General features: G+C 35.0%; 3 protein-coding genes across 3 annotated transcripts in view; all 3 read left to right on the top strand.

Annotated features, from left to right (window-relative positions):
- Nucleotides 1-1,645: 1,645 nt before the first annotated feature.
- On the top strand, nucleotides 1,646-10,432 carry prss60.1 (serine protease 60.1). Its single transcript, XM_071582380.1, is given in 9 exon segments — nucleotides 1,646-1,694; nucleotides 1,800-1,826; nucleotides 1,908-2,076; nucleotides 2,184-2,452; nucleotides 2,540-2,574; nucleotides 2,837-2,953; nucleotides 3,057-3,399; nucleotides 3,492-3,602; nucleotides 10,413-10,432. Coding segments are annotated over 9 exon segments (1,140 nt in total).
- A 1,284-nt stretch (nucleotides 10,433-11,716) lies between these two features.
- On the top strand, nucleotides 11,717-14,769 carry LOC107585181 (serine protease 27-like). The gene is made up of 8 exons (XM_016272091.1): nucleotides 11,717-11,756; nucleotides 12,250-12,270; nucleotides 12,359-12,521; nucleotides 12,776-13,044; nucleotides 13,135-13,280; nucleotides 13,587-13,800; nucleotides 13,890-14,003; nucleotides 14,458-14,769. The coding sequence occupies exons 1-8, from the start codon at nucleotides 11,717-11,719 to the stop codon at nucleotides 14,460-14,462; spliced, it is 972 nt and encodes a 323-aa protein (XP_016127577.1). The 3' UTR covers nucleotides 14,463-14,769.
- A 3,882-nt stretch (nucleotides 14,770-18,651) lies between these two features.
- Nucleotides 18,652-19,470, top strand: part of LOC107585140 (serine protease 27-like) — a 4,644-nt gene continuing 3,825 nt past the window's right edge. Inside the window, exon 1 of the mRNA XM_016272024.1 lies at nucleotides 18,652-18,730. Within this exon, the coding sequence (XP_016127510.1) occupies nucleotides 18,682-18,730 (49 nt within the window). The 5' untranslated portion in view covers nucleotides 18,652-18,681. The remainder of the gene's footprint in view (nucleotides 18,731-19,470) is intronic.

Here is a 19,470-nt window from a genome sequence, read left to right as displayed (position 1 = left end):
CTTTACAAACCGTCTCTTCTCTTGCAGAATGGATGGAGATGGTGGATTTGGTTCTCTTTGCTCTTACAACCCTTTTATATATTCATTTCTCCAGTCGCTGCTCGCCATTTGTCTAACTACTTTAATGTTGCACTAATCCATTTTTAATATCATTTTCTGCTCCTCGCCCTGTTTTCACAATGCAGACCGAAATGTTCTTCTTAACATATTACATGCAAAGTTTTTTCCAGACATTTTATTAATCTCTATAATTGGGCAGGATGTTCATGTTATATAATCATTTATTGCTGTTTGATCTTGCTGAGAATAGTAAGTCTAATGAGGATGTGTACTCTACATCCAGGTAATTATAATAAAATTAAAGATTATATAATTATAATAAATCACATCACATATATCAATTTATTTTAAAATAACACTTGTTTAAGCATATCTTATATATCTACTAGATAGATAGATAGATAGATAGATAGAGACAGAGTGAAAGATAATTATATTTAGAAATTCAAATGAATGCTGTGTTGAAAAAAATATAATCAGCTAATATGTGTTATTTTTCTTGCTTGTTTTCTGAGATTATGAATAAACACCTAAAAGAATGATAGTTATTGCTTGAACTTTATGATTTATTTTGAAATATGAAATTGAAATTGCTGGAACGCTACAATTGCAACATTGATTCACCTGCCCTCTGTTACACTTTTACAATGACACTGTAAAATTTCTGATTGCCACATGCTGCCTTTAAGTCATAATTAGTGTCTCATTAGTGTCTCAAACTAACAAATACTGCCATTTTTGTACTTGTGTGTTTCGCCAACACTTTTTTTTGTACCTGTTTGTCACAAATCCAGATAAACTGATCTTAGCTTAATTGCTGTGTGGTGACAGATGTCTCCTGTAAATGATCAGCTCACATTCTCTCACGTGTTGCTCTGCATTTTCATATCTGAAATCAAGCTGCCTACTAAACTGCAAATGTTTGTTTTGGATCATTTAATTATTCCAGAATTACAAAAAAAAGTAAATGTAAGGAAAAAACTGAATATTTGTAATTTCTATTATTTTTGTAACAAAGCATGGCTATTTGTTTAAACTTCAAGTATAATCTTTTGCCATGTATTCTTTATATTTTACTTTAAATCTCAAAAAATATTTCCACTGTTCTTAAAGGAATAGTTAGTTCACCCAAAAACTGAAAATTATATGTTGTCCTTTTTTTCCATGCAATGAATGGTGAAATGAGAATGGTGATTGCTGTGTCATTCCTAACATCTGCTTTTCTGTTCCACTGTTTGAAGTCAAACAGGTTTGTAACAACATGAGGGTGAGTAAATAATGCATTTTTGACTAAACTATGAACACCCTGTTCGAATTAGACTGAGATGAACAAAACTGATAATCTCTGAAAACAAAACTTGCATATTAAGTGAATTTAGTTCTAGAATACATGTTTAACAGGCTTCCATTATGAAAACAGGGCAAGGAGCAAAAATTATTGTAAAAATAGATTAGTGCGACATTAGAGTGATTAGACGAGTGACAAGCAGAGACTGGAGAAGTGAATATAAAAAGGTTTTGTGAGCAAAGAGAACCAAATTCACAACCTCCATCCACCCTGCAAGAGAAGAGACCGTTTGCGAAGATGTGGAGGTTAACATGTGTCGGTTTGGCCCTGCTCTTATGTGTTCAAGGTAAGGTCTTTTACTTAGAAACTTCATCAGCAGTACATGTTTCTGCCATGGTCCTGGTTCATGAGGGATAATTTAATGTGTGCTACTCTGTCTCTTCCACTACAGGTTCACTTTCTCAGTTGAATGGAAAGAGCTTGTCACATTCTTAAGATGTCAGCTTTTTTTTAACAGAAATGTGCAAGAGAGCAATCTCCCTCTCTTTCTTTCTCATAGTTTGTGGACAGGCCCCTCTGAACACCCGTATTGTGGGTGGTGTGGATGCATTTGAGGGTTCATGGCCATGGCAGGTCAGTCTGCACAGCTCCAACTTTGGAGGTCATTTTTGCGGTGGCTCCCTCATCAACAGTGAATGGGTGCTGACTGCAGCTCACTGTTTACCTGGGTAAGATTCACATCAGTATTCAACTATTCATCCAAACCACAGGCTCTGAGGCTGTTTTTACACTATTGATTGATTCTTTTCTTTTCTTCACCTTCATCTGTTTTCAGTGTCAGCGCATCCGATCTGCTTGTGTACCTGGGAAACAAAACACAGCAAGGAGTCAATACCTATGAAATCAGTAGAAATGTCATCTCCATCATCGTCCACCCCTCCTACAACAGTCAAACCAGCGACAATGACATCGCTCTGCTCCATCTCTCCTCCGCAGTCACTTTTAATGACTATATTAAACGCGTGTGTCTGGCGGCCCAGAACAGTGCCTTCCCTTCTGGCACCAGCAGCTGGATCACAGGCTGGGGATATGTTCAGTCTGGAGGTACAAACACATGCAAATCCATTAATTCACATATGCATCTCTTCCTAACATTACTAATAGAAGGTCGTGTGTGTTTTTGGTGGTCAGTGAGTTTACCTGCTCCTGCACTCTTAAAAATAAAGGTGCTTCAAAAGGTTCTTCAAGCGATGCCATAGAAGAACCATTTTTGGTTCCACAAAGAACCATTCAGTCAAAGGTTCTTTAAAGAACCAGCTCTTTCTTGCGTTTCTGTAATCTGAAGAACCTTATTTTGCCACAAAGAACCTTTTGGGAAACAGAAAGGTTCTTCAGATGTTAAAGGTTCTTTATGGAACCATTTAGACAAAAAGGTTCTTCTATGGCATCGTGAAGCACCTTTATTTTTAAGAGTGTGGGATCCTGTAGGAGACTATGGTTCCAGTGGTGGCTAATGATCGATGTAATACTCTTCTGGGTTCTGGATCTGTTACCAGCAACATGATGTGTGCTGGTTTAACGGAGGGAGGCAAAGACACCTGCCAGGTACAACAACCATTTCAAAACATGCTGCGCATCTGAAAGTCCATTAGGTTCTTCTAATATATTGCTCAAAGAAAAACGTCTCCTCTCCTCTGTCTTTGCGTAGGGAGACTCTGGTGGTCCAATGGAGAGCAAGCAGTGTTTGGTGTGGGTTCAGTCTGGTATCACCAGCTGGGGTTATGGCTGTGCCGATCCCAACACACCTGGTGTTTACACCCGCGTGTCACAGTATCAGAGCTGGATCACCAACAACATTGGCCAGAACCTTCCAGGATTCATCATTTTCAACCCTTCAAGCACATGCCAGTCTGTTTCTACAGCCTCACCTGCTTCTACTACATCACCTATTTCTGCTGCCACAACTGCTTCTACTGCATTGCCTGTTTCTACTACCTCATGAGTTTCTGCTACCTCAAGAACTACTACTTTTAGACCTCCACCCAATCAGTGTAACTCTCTTTCACACAAATGTTCACATTAATGTCTTCTTATTACCACTCACTTCTCTGCATAATGCTTGTTTAAATGTTTTTTGTTGTAGCCTCAATTTCTTGTCGTAGAAGATGTGGTGAGAGATTTGACATCCACAACCGCTGTAACTGCAATCCTGGCTGCCGCAGAAACTGCTGTAGGGATTATGAAAGGCAATGCAGTATGTCCAAATACACTGGCAACTGTTTATCATGTTTATAGTTTTGAAATAATACTCAAATAACTGAGACAGTAAATTAATCCAGCAGTATCTTAAAAGACCAGAAGTCCTTCAGCTCTGTTTGTTTTTGTGTTTTTGCAGAGAATCACAGGTGGCAATTTTTTGGTTGGCCTAAGCTTCTATACGGCTCCCCTTCTTTCTCTCTTTATATATATATATGTTTCAGTTTCTTCAAACATTCTATAAGCTGTGCAAGTACAGCGATTAGAACAAATGTATACATATTTCTTTAAATCAGCCCCAAATTACCAACATTTAAAAAAAAAAATCCTATTGAGAATGAAGATTTCTTTAAATTCATATTTGTATGTCAAATAAAAAATAAAGATTTAAATTAATTTCGTATAGAAAGTATACAAAATAATGATATATTTAGATTACATAATATCTAGCATTACTAGCATTAAGTGATAATATAACTTGAGTCTTGTTTGTAATCTGTATCTGTGTAAATGATTAAATAAATAATTTGCATCATCTGACTTGTAAAGTACCTTGCTGTAATAAATTACACCAACAGGGGGCAACATTTGCCATGTTCAAAACATTAATGAGCACACATGTAGTCTTTCTAACAAAACTCTTTACCACACACACAAGGTTTTGTGAAAACTTTTGTGAAGAAAAGGTTGCTTTTCAAAGTATGAAAAATTCAGCCAAGCATATAATAAACACCGATGTTAAACAAATTTTTCTAAAAACTCAAAGATCATATTAGTTTAGTAGAAAAAAATCCTGGGGCAAGTTCAAGCTCAAACCGGTGTGCACCGTTTTGCTACGGTTTCCAGGTTGAACGACATGTTTCCTGGAAACGGTGTGCAACAGTGTTTGAGATGCGTTTTCTCTTGTATGGTGGGTTTGTCAAACATGTCAGCCCAATCAGCAGCAGCATGTATATAAACCATGCGGTATTAAAGAGACAGCTCGCACAATGTAATTAACATCCAAATAAATTCACAAGACCAAGTATATTGTTTGCACATGTTTATTTACATTAAAGGCAAAATAACTGAAATAATAAGAGCACATATATAGATCTGAAACTTCTGTCTAAATATCATTTAGTAATTGCAATGTCTTCTGGTCCATATCCTTTCCTTAGGAAGGTGTGCTAAATACTGATTAATGTAACATAAAAATACTATATATATTTATATATTTTGCTGTCGCATTGTGGAGTGACACTTGCATAAACTTTTCTATACTCCTCTGATTATATAATGGTAAATATTACAATATCATAGCACAACAACAGTGATCAGCAATAATGATAAGCCTAATACTCACAATAAAAATAATAAGGTCATATAGATCATAACACAGTCTCGGAGGTAAGAAGTGGATTATCCTTCACCTGAAATGTTTGTCTTTTCATCCTGAAATGCGAGGCAAATGTTGGATCACAATAATTAGGAACCACAGTTTCCACAAATCCCTTCACTCTATTGGGATGTTCTCTTTTATTCTGGAAATTATAGTGACTGTAACATGGAGCGTATTTTGCAGTATTAAACACGTATTTATACCGAAAATTCTTCAAAAAGAACACAAAGAATGGCCTTCTCAGCTGCCATAGTTGCAACTCTTGCGTCATCAGAACAGAGTGTTCAACGCACCACCGTTTCTGTTTAAAAAAGGTTTTGCACCGTTTTGTCGGGGCTGAACGCAAGCTTGGTGTATTACAATGCTAAATACATCTAAAAGACATTGTGGAACATTAATAAACATGTACAAAATTGTCTGTGGAATAAGTCAGCTTTTTTGTTTAAGGCTATAAAAAAAAACAGTAACACTTTATTTTAAGGTGTCCTTGTTACACATGTTCCATGTACATATAACAATTAATTATGCATAATTACATGCAAGTAACTCTAAACCCATCCCTCATTCTAACCCTAACCATATAGTAAATACATGTAGTTAATTAATATTACTCAGTACTAAAATGTAAAACAAGGACATCTTAAAATAAAGTACAACCAAAAACATATTTTACTACATCTGTGAGGAGGTGTAAGTGACATTACTACTTGACTTTTTTACACTCAACATCTTCTAACAATAATATTCACAATTAAAATAATAAAAATGTTTAGGAAATGATGTTGTGTAGTCCTACCATTATTAAAAATGTCATAAAACTTATTCAAAAACTTATTCAAAGACTAAACTTCAGTTTAACTTCAATAGGCTATACATCAGTAAATACTGCTGCTGTCTTAAATTTCAAGGTAACTGGAACAAGGATATAATAAATCATCTCTACAGCTCATGCACACAACATCTCACTAACAATAAACCCACAAACCACAAGCCACAAAGGACGGCTACCACCAGGATTTTTCACTACAATAGCTGTTAAAGTTAGGGGAAAAACAGGTGAATGACTTACTTAGAAGGGGAGGTACTTTTTAGAAAGGTAGTACATGATTCAGGATGAGATCATGGTCTATAAGGAAGTAACAAGCATCTCAATGGAAAAATTAAGTCTGGCAATCATTAGAGGCAACACTGTTGACTCAGTACCAGGATTTGAAAAGCTTCACAACCTATGGTGATAAAATGTATTTAAAAAAAAAAAAAATTTAGGGTGAATATAATCAATTTAGCATAAAGCATTATTTTTTTCCACTATGTGAGTATTTTAACCTCCAACAACTACCAATACATAGCACTTGCAACAGAAAAGGTTCTGGATGTTGCATGGACTTATGTTCACTTAAAAATACAAATTCTGTCATCATTTACTCACCCTCAAGCTGTCATCATTTACTCACCCTCACGCTCCTGTGTGAGTTTCTATCTTCTGCTGAACACAAAAGAAGATATTGAGAAGAATGTTGGTAAACAAACCATTAACTTCCATAGTAGGGGGGAAAATACTATGGAAGTCAACTGTTTGGTTACCAACATTCTTCATAATATCTCATTTGTGTTCAACAGAAGAAAGAAACCCAGAATTTGTTTGGTGCACCAATGCCGATGCGCCATCTTGGGTCTCAGATATCAAATGTAGGAAAACAAAACAGCCAGGGTGAATATAATCAATTTAGCATAAAGCATTATTTTTTTCCACTATGTGAGTATTTTAACCTCCAACAACTACCAATACATAGCACTTGTAACAGAAAAGGTTCTGGATGTTGCATGGACTTATGTTCACTTAAAAATACAAATTCTGTCATCATTTACTCACCCTCAAGCTGTCATCATTTACTCACCTTCACCCTCCTGTGTGAGTTTCTATCTTCTGCTGAACACAAAAGAAGATATTGAGAAGAATGTTGGTAAACAAACCATTAACTTCCATAGTAGGGGGAAAAATACTATGGAAGTCAACTGTTTGGTTACCAACATTCTTCATAATATCTCATTTGTGTTCAACAGAAGAAAGAAACCCAGAATTAGTTTGGTGCACCAATGCCGATGCGCCATCTTGGGTCTCAGATATCAAATGTAGGAAAACAAAACAGCCTCAGAAGACTTTTGTATTAATAATACAGTAGGCCTAAATATTGTTGCAGTGTTTGTCTTGTTGCTAGGTCAGTTGTTTTCATATTGTAATCAGTGCTGGGTAGTAACTGATTACATGTAATCTGGATTAAGTATTCCAAAACAGATTCCAAAAATTAAGTACTATTAAGTATAATTAGAGTATATTACATTTTACAGTTACATTTTACTACAGACTACATGATTACATATCACACAATGACAGTAAATTATTCATCATTTGTTGATTCTCCTTAATTATTTTTTTCTCTTAAAATTTCCTTTCTAAAAATCCTACTGTGTGTCATCCCATTTAGCCTTGACTGTATTCGCATATCAATTTGAAAACCATACTTCTGAATTTGAGGGAGAAAAGTACTGTACTTCTCAAGTTATCTGACCATGTATAATGGTCTCCTTGATATAAATTGGCAAGGGACTGATCTATCTCTTTACTTTTTTATAACAATATGGCATGTTTAATGATAAGTTTACAACAAGTTAGCTAAAAAGTAATACAAAAAAATCTAGTAGTCAGAATACATTCCCCAAAATTAGTAAATTAGATGACGTTACTAACTAATCTATAAAAAGTAACGTATCTATGGGTCTAGAATTTGTAAGTAATCTACCCAACACTGATTGTAATGATTTTTTTTTCATACCAGAAACTTTTAATTAATATACAGGTAAAATTGGAAAATACTTTCAACTCAAATCAATATTTGTCCAAAATATGTCCATGTTTATTTTATATGATGAGTTGCCCACACCAGTCTTTATCGCAAAATAAAGCTGAACAGGATGATCAGCACTTCAATGAAGATTAAAACATATAAGCATTATTAAAAAAAAAAAAAAAGATATTCTTTTGGTGATATAAAGTATATCTTAATATGAATGTATGTGTTCTCAGTGTTGAGCAGTAACTAGTTACATGTAACGGAATAACATAGTTTGATTATAAAATAAGGTTACACTTTATTTTAAGATGTCTTTGTTACACATTTTACGTGTACTTACTATCATAATAACAATAAATTATGCATAATTACATGCAAGTAAACTTAAGCCAAACCCTATTTCTAACCCTAGCCATATAGTAAGTACATGTAGTGAATTAATATTCCTCAGCACTTAAATGTATAATTACACTGTAATAAGGACACCTTAAAATAAAGTGTAACCCAAAACAAATGTAATCAGTTACTGAGGAAAAAAATGTGTAGTTAAATGACAGTTACTTATGGAAATATTAATTGCATTGACTGCTCTAAAATATGAGACACCAATGTTTCAGGAGTTTAGGACACATGCTTATTCGACAAGTGTTTTATTTCCTATTTGGGTTTATGTATATGCCTTATTTTTTAAAGATTAACTGTTTTTTGCAAGGCATTGTTAGATGCCAGTGCAAAGATTTGATTTCAAAAACAGTATCATAACAATTAAACTATATCTTATGATTTTAAATCTGTATTTAACTTCAGAACAATCTCAAAGATTCTGTGCTAAAGTCTGATTTTGTGGTGGCTCTGCTTTAAAATATAATCTTATATATAATCTTAATTCAAGTGTTAACCCTGCGTGCTTTAAATGTTTCAAAATGATTAACAGTTGAAAACATTTGTTATAAACTTGGAAACTGTAAACTGAAATGGTTATACTACTTATTACATTTTAAATAGGGTAACTTGTAATCTGTAACCTATTACATTCCAAAGTGACCTTCCCAGCACTGTGTGTTCCGACATGGCTTTAAGGGTAATATTTTACAGTCAGTGTCAGTGAAAATGATTCACTAAATGCTTCAAAACCTGTTTGTCATGAAGTGCACACTCTTCTGTCTGAAGAGTGTTCAGTGTCATTTATCTGACATCACAAAGCAACATTTTCATGGTACAATGAACTCTTTAATCACAAAAGATCAAAATTTTACAAAAGATCACCACTCTATGAGGAATTGCACAACACATCATGACATTTCAATCTTATGACCCCAACCGAACATTAGTATAAACATTGCTTAACAAATCTCCTACCTTTCCTCAAATAGTTACCGGTTTGTACGCTTGACTATGCATATTTACATGGTACATGATTACACTGTGTGATGTTACATAAGCACAGTCTTAATATCTTTGTAATGTCTTATTGTGTCTTTTTACATCCTTGTCCTTGCATTGTCTTGATGTTCCTGAGATACTTGTTTAAGGGATTTTTTTCCACATGATGACTTGCTGAAATTCTGGTGAAATTCCTTTGTGTCATTGTAACTGCTTCCAACTTGCGTCATCGCAAATGTTCCACAGTGACATGAGTACAGTACTTATGGCTTAGAAAAGTGCATTTCTGAACTGAATTTAAGAGTTTTGTATAGGTTCTAAGCCTTAATATTTTGAACTTACTCTGTACCTAAATACATTACAACATTTCTGATTTATTTTCATAAGCTTGCTAGTAATTACGATGATTACCATTTGGGGTTGTGTTGTTATACAGGTGCATCTCAATAAATTAGAATGTCATGGAAAAGTTCATTTATTTCAGTATATTTCTTAATATGTTGGCAGAATTTGGCCCTCGGCGAAAACTAATTGAGGAACCCTGATATACACACACAATGTAAAGGCACACACAGTGTAAAGGTATTTGTTTCCATGTCTCGCTGACTGATACTGAACTGAAAAGACCGAACACGCAGGAAACCTTCAGCCACCATTGGATACCTTTGTTGGGCCAATTGTGTGGACCTTACACAAGTCTGAACAGTTTTGAAAATGTACACCTTGTCTTAATTCATTCAAAAATACATAAAAATGCTGTTCATACATAAAACGACTTGAATACACCTCTTCTTAATATCATGATAAAAAAACATTTTAGCAAAACTGCTACACTTCTTTTAAATATTTGTAAAAAGTTTGCCTGCCAAATCAAAGTAAAAATTTTGTCACCAAAAACAATTAATGAATGAATATTTCATGTTGGAAAAAAAACACAAAAAAATGTATATATTGAAAATTCAATATTTTCTTAAAAATAGAAAGGTTTTCAAAACCTTATGAAAGTACTTTGCATGTGTTTGAAACTAGATTTTAAAATAACTTAAATTAAGAGACCAAAAGACTGTAAAGTCGTCAAGCTAAAATTCTGTTTTGTCCTTGTGCCCTTGAAGAAAGAACTTAAATAATGTTGATCTGATTCACAAACAATAAGTAATTCTCTGTTTGATGTGTCCTATATTTAGTGTTCTAGTCGGCTCTGACGCCTTCTGATCTCTGATTAATGAGCAAATTTAAAGACAATTTGATGTTAGGCTGACAAAAGGCGTATTCTAAGGCCAACTTTCAGGATTCTGTATTCTTTATTTTGCCGGATCTTGAGATCTGTGATATTGCAATGTCATAATTATGTTAGAGGTGAGAGAAGTGGAGCGAAACCTGAGAGCCAGACTGATCACGTCTACACAGCCACTAAACAATCACATCCCACAAAACATCAAAGAGATCCTAGATATTGTAAAGGTCAAACATAAGTACAATATACTGTAAATCTAACACAAATATTCTTAAGCACACAACTGGTGCCCCTATATGCTAAAGAAACATTGCAAGTTTTTCATCTTTGACTGACTTCAATTATCTTTCAATATTTCAATTTTGTGCCTTCAGGTAAAACTCGTAAATGAATGTAAATAAAATGAAAAATAATTACACACACTGACTCACCTATCCTGTGTATGGCTTTTATGATGAGTAATTTGGCTGCCATCTGACAATAAGTCGCCATTCGTAACGCATTGTCTGTGTCTTGGTTTCTAAAGGGTATTATATTCATCATGCCCTATATGTATTATGTGTTCTCTTTTTCTTTATCTGTTTTACAAGAAATGAAGCAAGCAGGAAAGACAGTTAGACTAAAAGAAAAAAGCACTGAAAAAAGGAAAGAGTTGTCATGGAGTCTTAAGATATTTGTCATGCTTGACATTGAAATGCAATGTGAAAACTTTTGACATTAAAGACATTTAAGTTTAGATTTCTTCTGCCATTACACATTTTTTCTTTATTTTTCCTTGTAAATTAACTTGTTTGTCCAGTTTAAATTTCTTCTGGAAAAAAAGGATCCAAATACCATGGTACCAAATGAGTAAAAAAGCTATCAATATACTATTTACTACAATTTAATATGTGCAACTTCTCTAACAATGACCTCACAAATGTTTGCATTTATCATGACCCTACAAACATACCTGCAATTAATTAACAATGACTAATTGCCAAATTGTGAAAAATGTTCTCAGTGAAGTACATGTGCTTGACAGCTGTGCATACTAAAAAGAATTTGAAGAGGATGACAAAATAGGAGGAGGAGAATTAAGAGAAAAGAAGTGGGCAGGTGAGTGACAGATGAGAAGAGCAACCTGAGAAGCTTATAGAACTATATAAAAGGGGTTGTAAGAGTCTCAGAGGACCAAATTAAACACCAGCATCCAATCTGCTCGCGAACACAGGGACTGTGTGAAGATGTGGAGATTAACGTGTGTCACTTTGACCCTGCTCATGTGTGCCACTGGTAAGGTCTCATGGTACTTCTATGAAAGTGAGGATAACTGTGAACAAAGACATTATATAGAAAAACTGAATATATTTTTGCTTTCTTTGCGGCACAGCACATAAGAACAGTCTTGTTAAAATAATGATGCATTAACATGAAACTTGCAGTTCAGTATCGTGTTGATTCATACGAACGATTCATTTGACAGGTAACTCCTGGGCTAGTGAGTCATTTTAAACGTTTTATCAAAGAGCTGACTCATAAGAATCATTTGTTCAGCAATCAGACTAAACAGGTTGCTGTGTAATCTTCAGCACCCAGTACTCCAGTCTTCAGAAGCATAAGAGCATAAGAAAAAAAAGCATATTCCAAACTTTGATGGCAATTTATATAAATACAAGTTATGCCCACCAACTAACTTGTTAATTGTTATTTATTAGCTAACGATTATTAGTGCAATAATGTTGCACAGGGTCATTATTTAGAGAAAAATGAAGATGAAATTGTTCTAATGCACACTTTATTTCTGCCCTTGCAGGTTCACTTTCTCAGTTGAATGGTAAGAGCTCCTCATCTAAAGACATCAGCATCAAGTCAAATAGTAGAAATGTATAAATACCTATGTGAACTATCTCTCTTTCTCATAGTTTGTGGACAGGCTCCTCTAAACACTCGTATTGTGGGCGGTGTGAACGCACCTGAGGGTTCATGGCCGTGGCAGGTCAGTCTGCACAAGTCTGGACGTCATTTTTGCGGAGGCTCCCTCATCAACAATGAATGGGTGCTGACAGCAGCTCACTGCTTACCTGGGTAAGATTCACCAAGAGAAATCAAAAGATATTAAAGATAAAATTAAGGTATTTTGTCATGCTTAACCTCCAAATGCAAAGTGGCAAAGGCACTAAGGTTTCAATTAGTTTTTACCAAATGCCCAAAATACTGTATCAAATGAGAATTAATCACTTTACTATATTACAAAATAAAAAATACTATATATAGAATATACTTTATACTGTATATAAATATTCTATTTTCTCACGTTCACATTCTCTGATTGTTTTCAGTGTAAGTGCATCCAGTCTGCGTGTGTATTTGGGAAGGAGGACACAGGAGGGAGTCAATACCCATGAAATCAGTAGAAATGTGAGAACCATAATCGTTCACCCCTCTTATGACAGCAACACAAACAACAATGACATCGCTCTGCTCCGGCTGTCCTCCACAGTCACATTTAATAACTATATTAGACCCGTGTGTCTGGCGGCCCAGAGCAGCGTCTTCATTTCTGGCACCAGCAGCTGGATCACAGGCTGGGGAGATGTTCAAGCTGGAGGTACAAAAACGTACAAACCCATTAATTAAAGTATATATCTACTCCTAATATCACTAATAGATGGTTGTGTATGTGTGTTTTGGTGTTCAGAGAGTTTACCTTCTCCTGGGATCCTGCAGGAGACTATGGTTCCAGTGGTGGCTAATGATCGATGTAATACTCTTCTGGGTTCTGGATCTGTTACCAGCAACATGATGTGTGCTGGTTTGACACAGGGAGGCAAAGACACCTGCCAGGTGCAATGAACAAACAGATTTTCGATCTAAGCATGTACAGCTACTGTATAACACACTTCAAGATCTACTGTTTTGCATTTGCATTGTCTACTTTGTATAAATGCTTAAAATTGAGTAGCTCCGGTAATGTAAATATTCACTATAAAACAAATCAGTGATATAGAAGGTGACTAGGTTCACACATTGTCATGCTCACAAATACCATCACACTAACACACAATACTAAAATAATTAAATAAACATTAATTTAACAACATATGTTGTTACTTAAAACGTCTTTTTCTTTCCTCTTGTCCCTCTCTGTAGGGGGATTCTGGAGGTCCAATGGTGAGCAGGCAGTGCACAGTGTGGGTTCAGTCTGGCATCACCAGCTGGGGTTATGGCTGTGCTGATCCCAACGCACCTGGTGTTTACACCCGTGTGTCTCGATATCAGAGTTGGATCACCAACAGAATTGGTCAGAACCTGCCAGGATTTGTCACCTTCAACCCCCCGACTTCATGCTCCTCTGCCAGCTTAAGTAAAAATCTCTCTCAAACACCTACACAGCGTATACCCACGTAAGAGAGCATACTTGCTTGACTAACGCAAAATGATTTGTATGTGCAGCCTCAACCTCCTGTAGGGGGAGATGCAATGAGAAGTACAACAGTCGCTTTCGCTGCAACTGCAATACTAACTGCAGTATAAACTGCTGCAGAGATTACAGACAGCGTTGTGCCAGTAAGTTCAAACACATTCCTTTCAGTAATATTTAATTCACACTTAAAAATGTTGTTGCATTAGAAACAAAATATCGTGTTAGTTAAAATATCACTAAACATCATGTTAGTCATTTTTCTCAGCTTACTTCACTTTTTTGAGCAATTTTTGCAATCATGTTTAAATGTGATGTATGAAGTCAATGTTTTTAAATGTGTTTCCAGTTCTTTTTGTGAAATGTCCTACTTGAAAAGTGTTTCTTTAAAATCAATGCCACTTGCTTTTATATTTTGAGACATAATGCAGACATACAAATCTGCATATATTTTACATACCCAATACCCATTTTTTAATTACTGCACTCATAGCTATACTAAATAAATGAAACATATACTTTGCATGTCCAAAAAGTAAACACCAAAACTGTTTCTTGCTCAATCCCATGACTTATATTTTTGTTTTTGTGTCTCTGCAGTGTGAGGTATGTCATACTTCCATGGATTATATATGATCACAGGCTTATAATCACGTCACTTGCATCTAAATTGAATGATCTTTATCTGCTTGTTCGGAGAGAAGATTTTTACTTGAGTGCCACTTTGGATGCGTTGCACAGTCAGAAATAAACACAGTCAAAGAGCTGCTGCACTGACTTATACTCAGGGGTGTAAATGCATATTGTTCGTGTTCAACATATGTTTAACAATAGCACCATTAGTAGAATCCTTGTCTCTTTTGTTTTTCTCTCTCTAGTTCTAGCATGTAATTGTTTAGCATTAATTGTAGGCATGGGCAACTTTTTTTCCTTCATTTAGCATTTGCACTTTTCTTATATAAAACAATGTGTTATAATTATCTAATATTTAAAATTGATTTTCTCATTTGTGATTTTTGCTGACAAACAAGTGGGCACGTCTTTAAGTTTCAATACATTTTTGTCACACAATACTTCAATGCATTGTCTGTCTTTTAATGGCTTTTCTTGTAATAAATCTATCCAACAGTAGTGTACTGCATCAAAATGTAGCACAAACCACACATTACGTTGGTCTTATGCAACTGAACCACTTTGCATTTTATTCAGGCATCATACAATTTTATATTTTTATAACAGTGAACTGATAAAACTGGTCATGTCAAAATCAATAGTAACACAATGATCAGAAAAACTGTTAGGAATATATTGGAATTCATAATGAATTGTTATCTGTGGTCACACTTTATTTAAAGGGGTCATATGATGCGATTTCAATTTTTAATTTCTCTTTGGAGTGTTACAAGCTCTTGATGCATAAAGAAGATCTGTAAAGTTGTAAAGACTAAAGTCTCAAATCCAAAGAGATATTCCAGCCGCTCCTTCGTCGTATCTGCCGGCCGCCGCTCCCTCAAGGCCGCCGTGTGTGACGCTGTGTGTTTCGTTGTGAAAGCGAAACTACTTTGTTTGGCCTTCCAAAAGAGGACACAACTAGAAATCAGTGGTTAAGTTGTATTTACAAAAATGTTCCAGAACAGTTCAACCCAAATATTCAGATGTGTGCAGCACATTTTATGGAGGACTGTTTACTGGCAGAGTAGACTGCCAGCTGTTCTGACTCACAGACCATAAGTTTTCATATTTAAAGAATTTGCCACTGATGATTCAAACGTAAGTTTTGAGTAGTGTAGAGTAGCGCTTGTTGTTTGTAATTTCTCCGATCACAAATGCAGACATGGTTTTATGTTTACGCAGCGTGATGCAACGCGTAAAAAGACAGTATAAGTCATTATAATCCGTAATTATGTTGGAATTGGATGCAACAAATGCCTCGTTTATAATGGGTTTTAATGTTTTTGTCTCGTCGCTCCGGCCGGGACACGGCATCACAGTATGGTAGGGGCGTAACATTTCCATCACACACTTCAGGTATTCGGTCAATCACAACGCACTGGATAGCTGGCCAATCAGAGCACACCTCACTTTTCAGACCGATGAGCTTTGTAAAAATCGACGTGTTTCAGAAAGGCGGGGCATAGAGGAGAAACAATAATGGATAGTATGTGGAAAATAAGGTGTTTTTTTAACCTTAAACCACATAAACACATTTCATTACACCAAATACACAAAATAATGTTATTTTTAGCAACATCATATGACCCCTTTAAAGGCCCGATTCTCGCTATTAACAAACTATTAACTATGACTTTTGCCTCAAACTCCTAATTTGATGCATATTAATAGTTAGTAAAGTAGTTGTTAAATTTAGGTATTGGGTAGGATTAGGGATGTAGAATATGGTCATGCACAATATGTGCTTTACTACTAAACAGCCAATATGTTAATAATAGGCATGCTAATAAGCAACTAGTAAAAGAACTTAAATGTTGATCTGATTCACAACCAATAAGTAATTCTCTGTTTGATGTGTCCTATATTTAGTGTTCTAGTCGGCTCTGATGCCTTCTGATCTCTGATTAATGAGCAAATTTAAAGACAATTTGATGTTAGGCTGACAAAAGGTGTATTCTAAGGCCAACTTTCAGGATTCTGTATTCTTTATTTTGCCGGATCTTGAGATCTGTGATATTGCAATGTCATAATTATGTTAGAGGTGAGAGAAGTGGAGTGAAACCTGAGAGCCAGACTGATCACGTCTACACAGCCACTAAACAATCACAAAAAAACATCAAATAGATCCTAGACACTGTAAAGGTCAAACATAAGAACAATATAAATCTTACACAAATATTCTTAAGCACAAAATTGATGTCCCTGTGTTAAAGAAACATTGCAAGTTTTACAGCTTAAGTTTCTTTGGCTGACTTAAATTGTGTTATTATTATAAATGAGGTTGGCAGTATAGAAGTCAACTGTAGCTTGATATTTTATTCTTGTACCTTCAGGTAAGAAAACACGCACACACACACACACACACCGACTCACCTATCCTGTGTATGGAATTTATGAGTAATTGTGGCTGTCATCTAATAATAAGTTGTCATACCTAATCATCCTCTCCATGGTCAATACACAAAATAATGTTATTTTTAGCAACATCATATGACCCCTTTAAAGGCCCGATTCTCGCTATTAACAAACTATTAACTATGACTTTTGCCTCAAACTCCTAATTTGATGCATATTAATAGTTAGTAAAGTAGTTGTTAAATTTAGGTATTGGGTAGGATTAGGGATGTAGAATATGGTCATGCACAATATGTGCTTTACTACTAAACAGCCAATATGTTAATAATAGGCATGCTAATAAGCAACTAGTAAAAGAACTTAAATGTTGATCTGATTCACAACCAATAAGTAATTCTCTGTTTGATGTGTCCTATATTTAGTGTTCTAGTCGGCTCTGATGCCTTCTGATCTCTGATTAATGAGCAAATTTAAAGACAATTTGATGTTAGGCTGACAAAAGGTGTATTCTAAGGCCAACTTTCAGGATTCTGTATTCTTTATTTTGCCGGATCTTGAGATCTGTGATATTGCAATGTCATAATTATGTTAGAGGTGAGAGAAGTGGAGCGAAACCTGAGAGCCAGACTGATCACGTCTACACAGCCACTAAACAATCACAAAAAAACATCAAATAGATCCTAGACACTGTAAAGGTCAAACATAAGAACAATATAAATCTTACACAAATATTCTTAAGCACAAAATTGATGTCCCTGTGTTAAAGAAACATTGCAAGTTTTACAGCTTAAGTTTCTTTGGCTGACTTAAATTGTGTTATTATTATAAATGAGGTTGGCAGTATAGAAGTCAACTGTAGCTTGATATTTTATTCTTGTACCTTCAGGTAAGAAAACACGCACACACACACACCGACTCACCTATCCTGTGTATGGAATTTATGAGTAATTGTGGCTGTCATCTAATAATAAGTTGTCATACCTAATCATCCTCTCCATGGTCCATTGTCTGTCTTTGTGTATAAAGGGTATTATTATCGTCATGCCTTTTATGTGTGATGTTTTTCCTTTATTTATGTGTTACAAGAAATAAATCAAGCAGGAAAGAAGACTAGTGAAAAACAGAAAGTGTTGTCATGATGTCTTAAGATATTTTTAATGCTTGAATCCCAATGCAATGTGAAAACTTTTGACATTCAAAGATATTTATGTTTCAATTTCATCTGTCATTCCAATATTTCTTTATTTTTTATCTTTTCCAATTCCGCCCCACTCTCTGTCCCAATTCACTTCCTGTCATTACACTTTCCTATCTAAATAAAGGCTAAATAAATAAATAAATAAAATTCTTCAAAATTAATTTGTTGGGCCAGTTTGAAATTCTTCTAAATAAAATTTCCAAATACAAAATAATATCAAATAAGCACAAAGTTATCAGTTTAATATATTACAAAAAATGTCTCTGACTTGTTTGACAATGACCTCAGATATTTGCATTTATCCTGACTGCACAAATATCAATTACCAAACCCTAACAGGAAGCACAAATTGTGAAAAATGTTCTGAGTGTAGTGGATACATGCATGACAGCTGTGCATACTAAAAAAATTTGAAGAATGAAAAAGGATAACAAAAACAGAGGAGGAGCATAAAGAGAAAAGAAGTGGGCAGGTGAGTGACAGATGAGAAGAGCAACCTGAGAAGCTTTTGGAACGATATAAAAGGGGTTGTAAGAGGCACAGTGAACCAGATTACCATCAGCATCCATTCTGCTAGCAAACAGAGGGACTGTGTGAAGATGTGGCGATTAATGTGTGTCACTTTGACCCTGCTCATGTGTGCCAAAGGTAAGGTCTCATGGTACTTCTATTAAAGAGCGGATAACCAGGAACAAAGACATTATATAGAAAAGAGAGAATATATATTTTTTGTGGCACAGAGCATAAGAGCAATCTAAGGGCTTTGTTAAAATAAAGACGCATTGATTTGAAACTTGGAGTTCATATGTAGATTCATATGAATGATTAATTTGACGGGTAACTCCTGGGTTTGTGAGTCTCGTTTTATCAAAGAGCTGACTCATAAGAATCATTTGTTCATCAGTCAGACTAAACAGGTGGCTGTGTAATCCGATTCACAAATAAATGACTCTTATGAGTCGCTTCTTGTATCTGCATGAAGCCTGTGAAGAGCGACAGTTCAAGAAACACTGCTGTGATATGTCATGTCTGAAGTACAAAAGTTTGGAACAATTAAGATTTTTAATGTTTTGAAAAAAGTGTAATGTTCACCAAGGCTGCATTAATTTGATGAAAAACACAGTTAAAAAAGAAATACAAGCTATGCCCACCAACAAACGTGTTAACTGAACGTGTACAGATTGAAACCACTCTTAAAATAAATAGTTAAATTACACATTGTACATCCAGGTTCACAAGAACTATTCTTACGTAATACACCGATTTCTGAACTGTAATGATCCTGTGAGGTAATCTATGTAAATGCTCTTTCTAGGTCACAGCCTTTTATATATATATATATATATATATATATATATATATATATATATATATATATATATATATAT

This window comes from Sinocyclocheilus grahami, unplaced genomic scaffold (assembly GCF_001515645.1).
Source record: "Sinocyclocheilus grahami isolate Dianchi unplaced genomic scaffold, SAMN03320097.WGS_v1.1 scaffold67.1, whole genome shotgun sequence".
Classification (NCBI taxonomy): Eukaryota; Metazoa; Chordata; class Actinopteri; order Cypriniformes; family Cyprinidae; genus Sinocyclocheilus; species Sinocyclocheilus grahami.
This window is presented reverse-complemented; position numbering and strand designations above follow the sequence as displayed.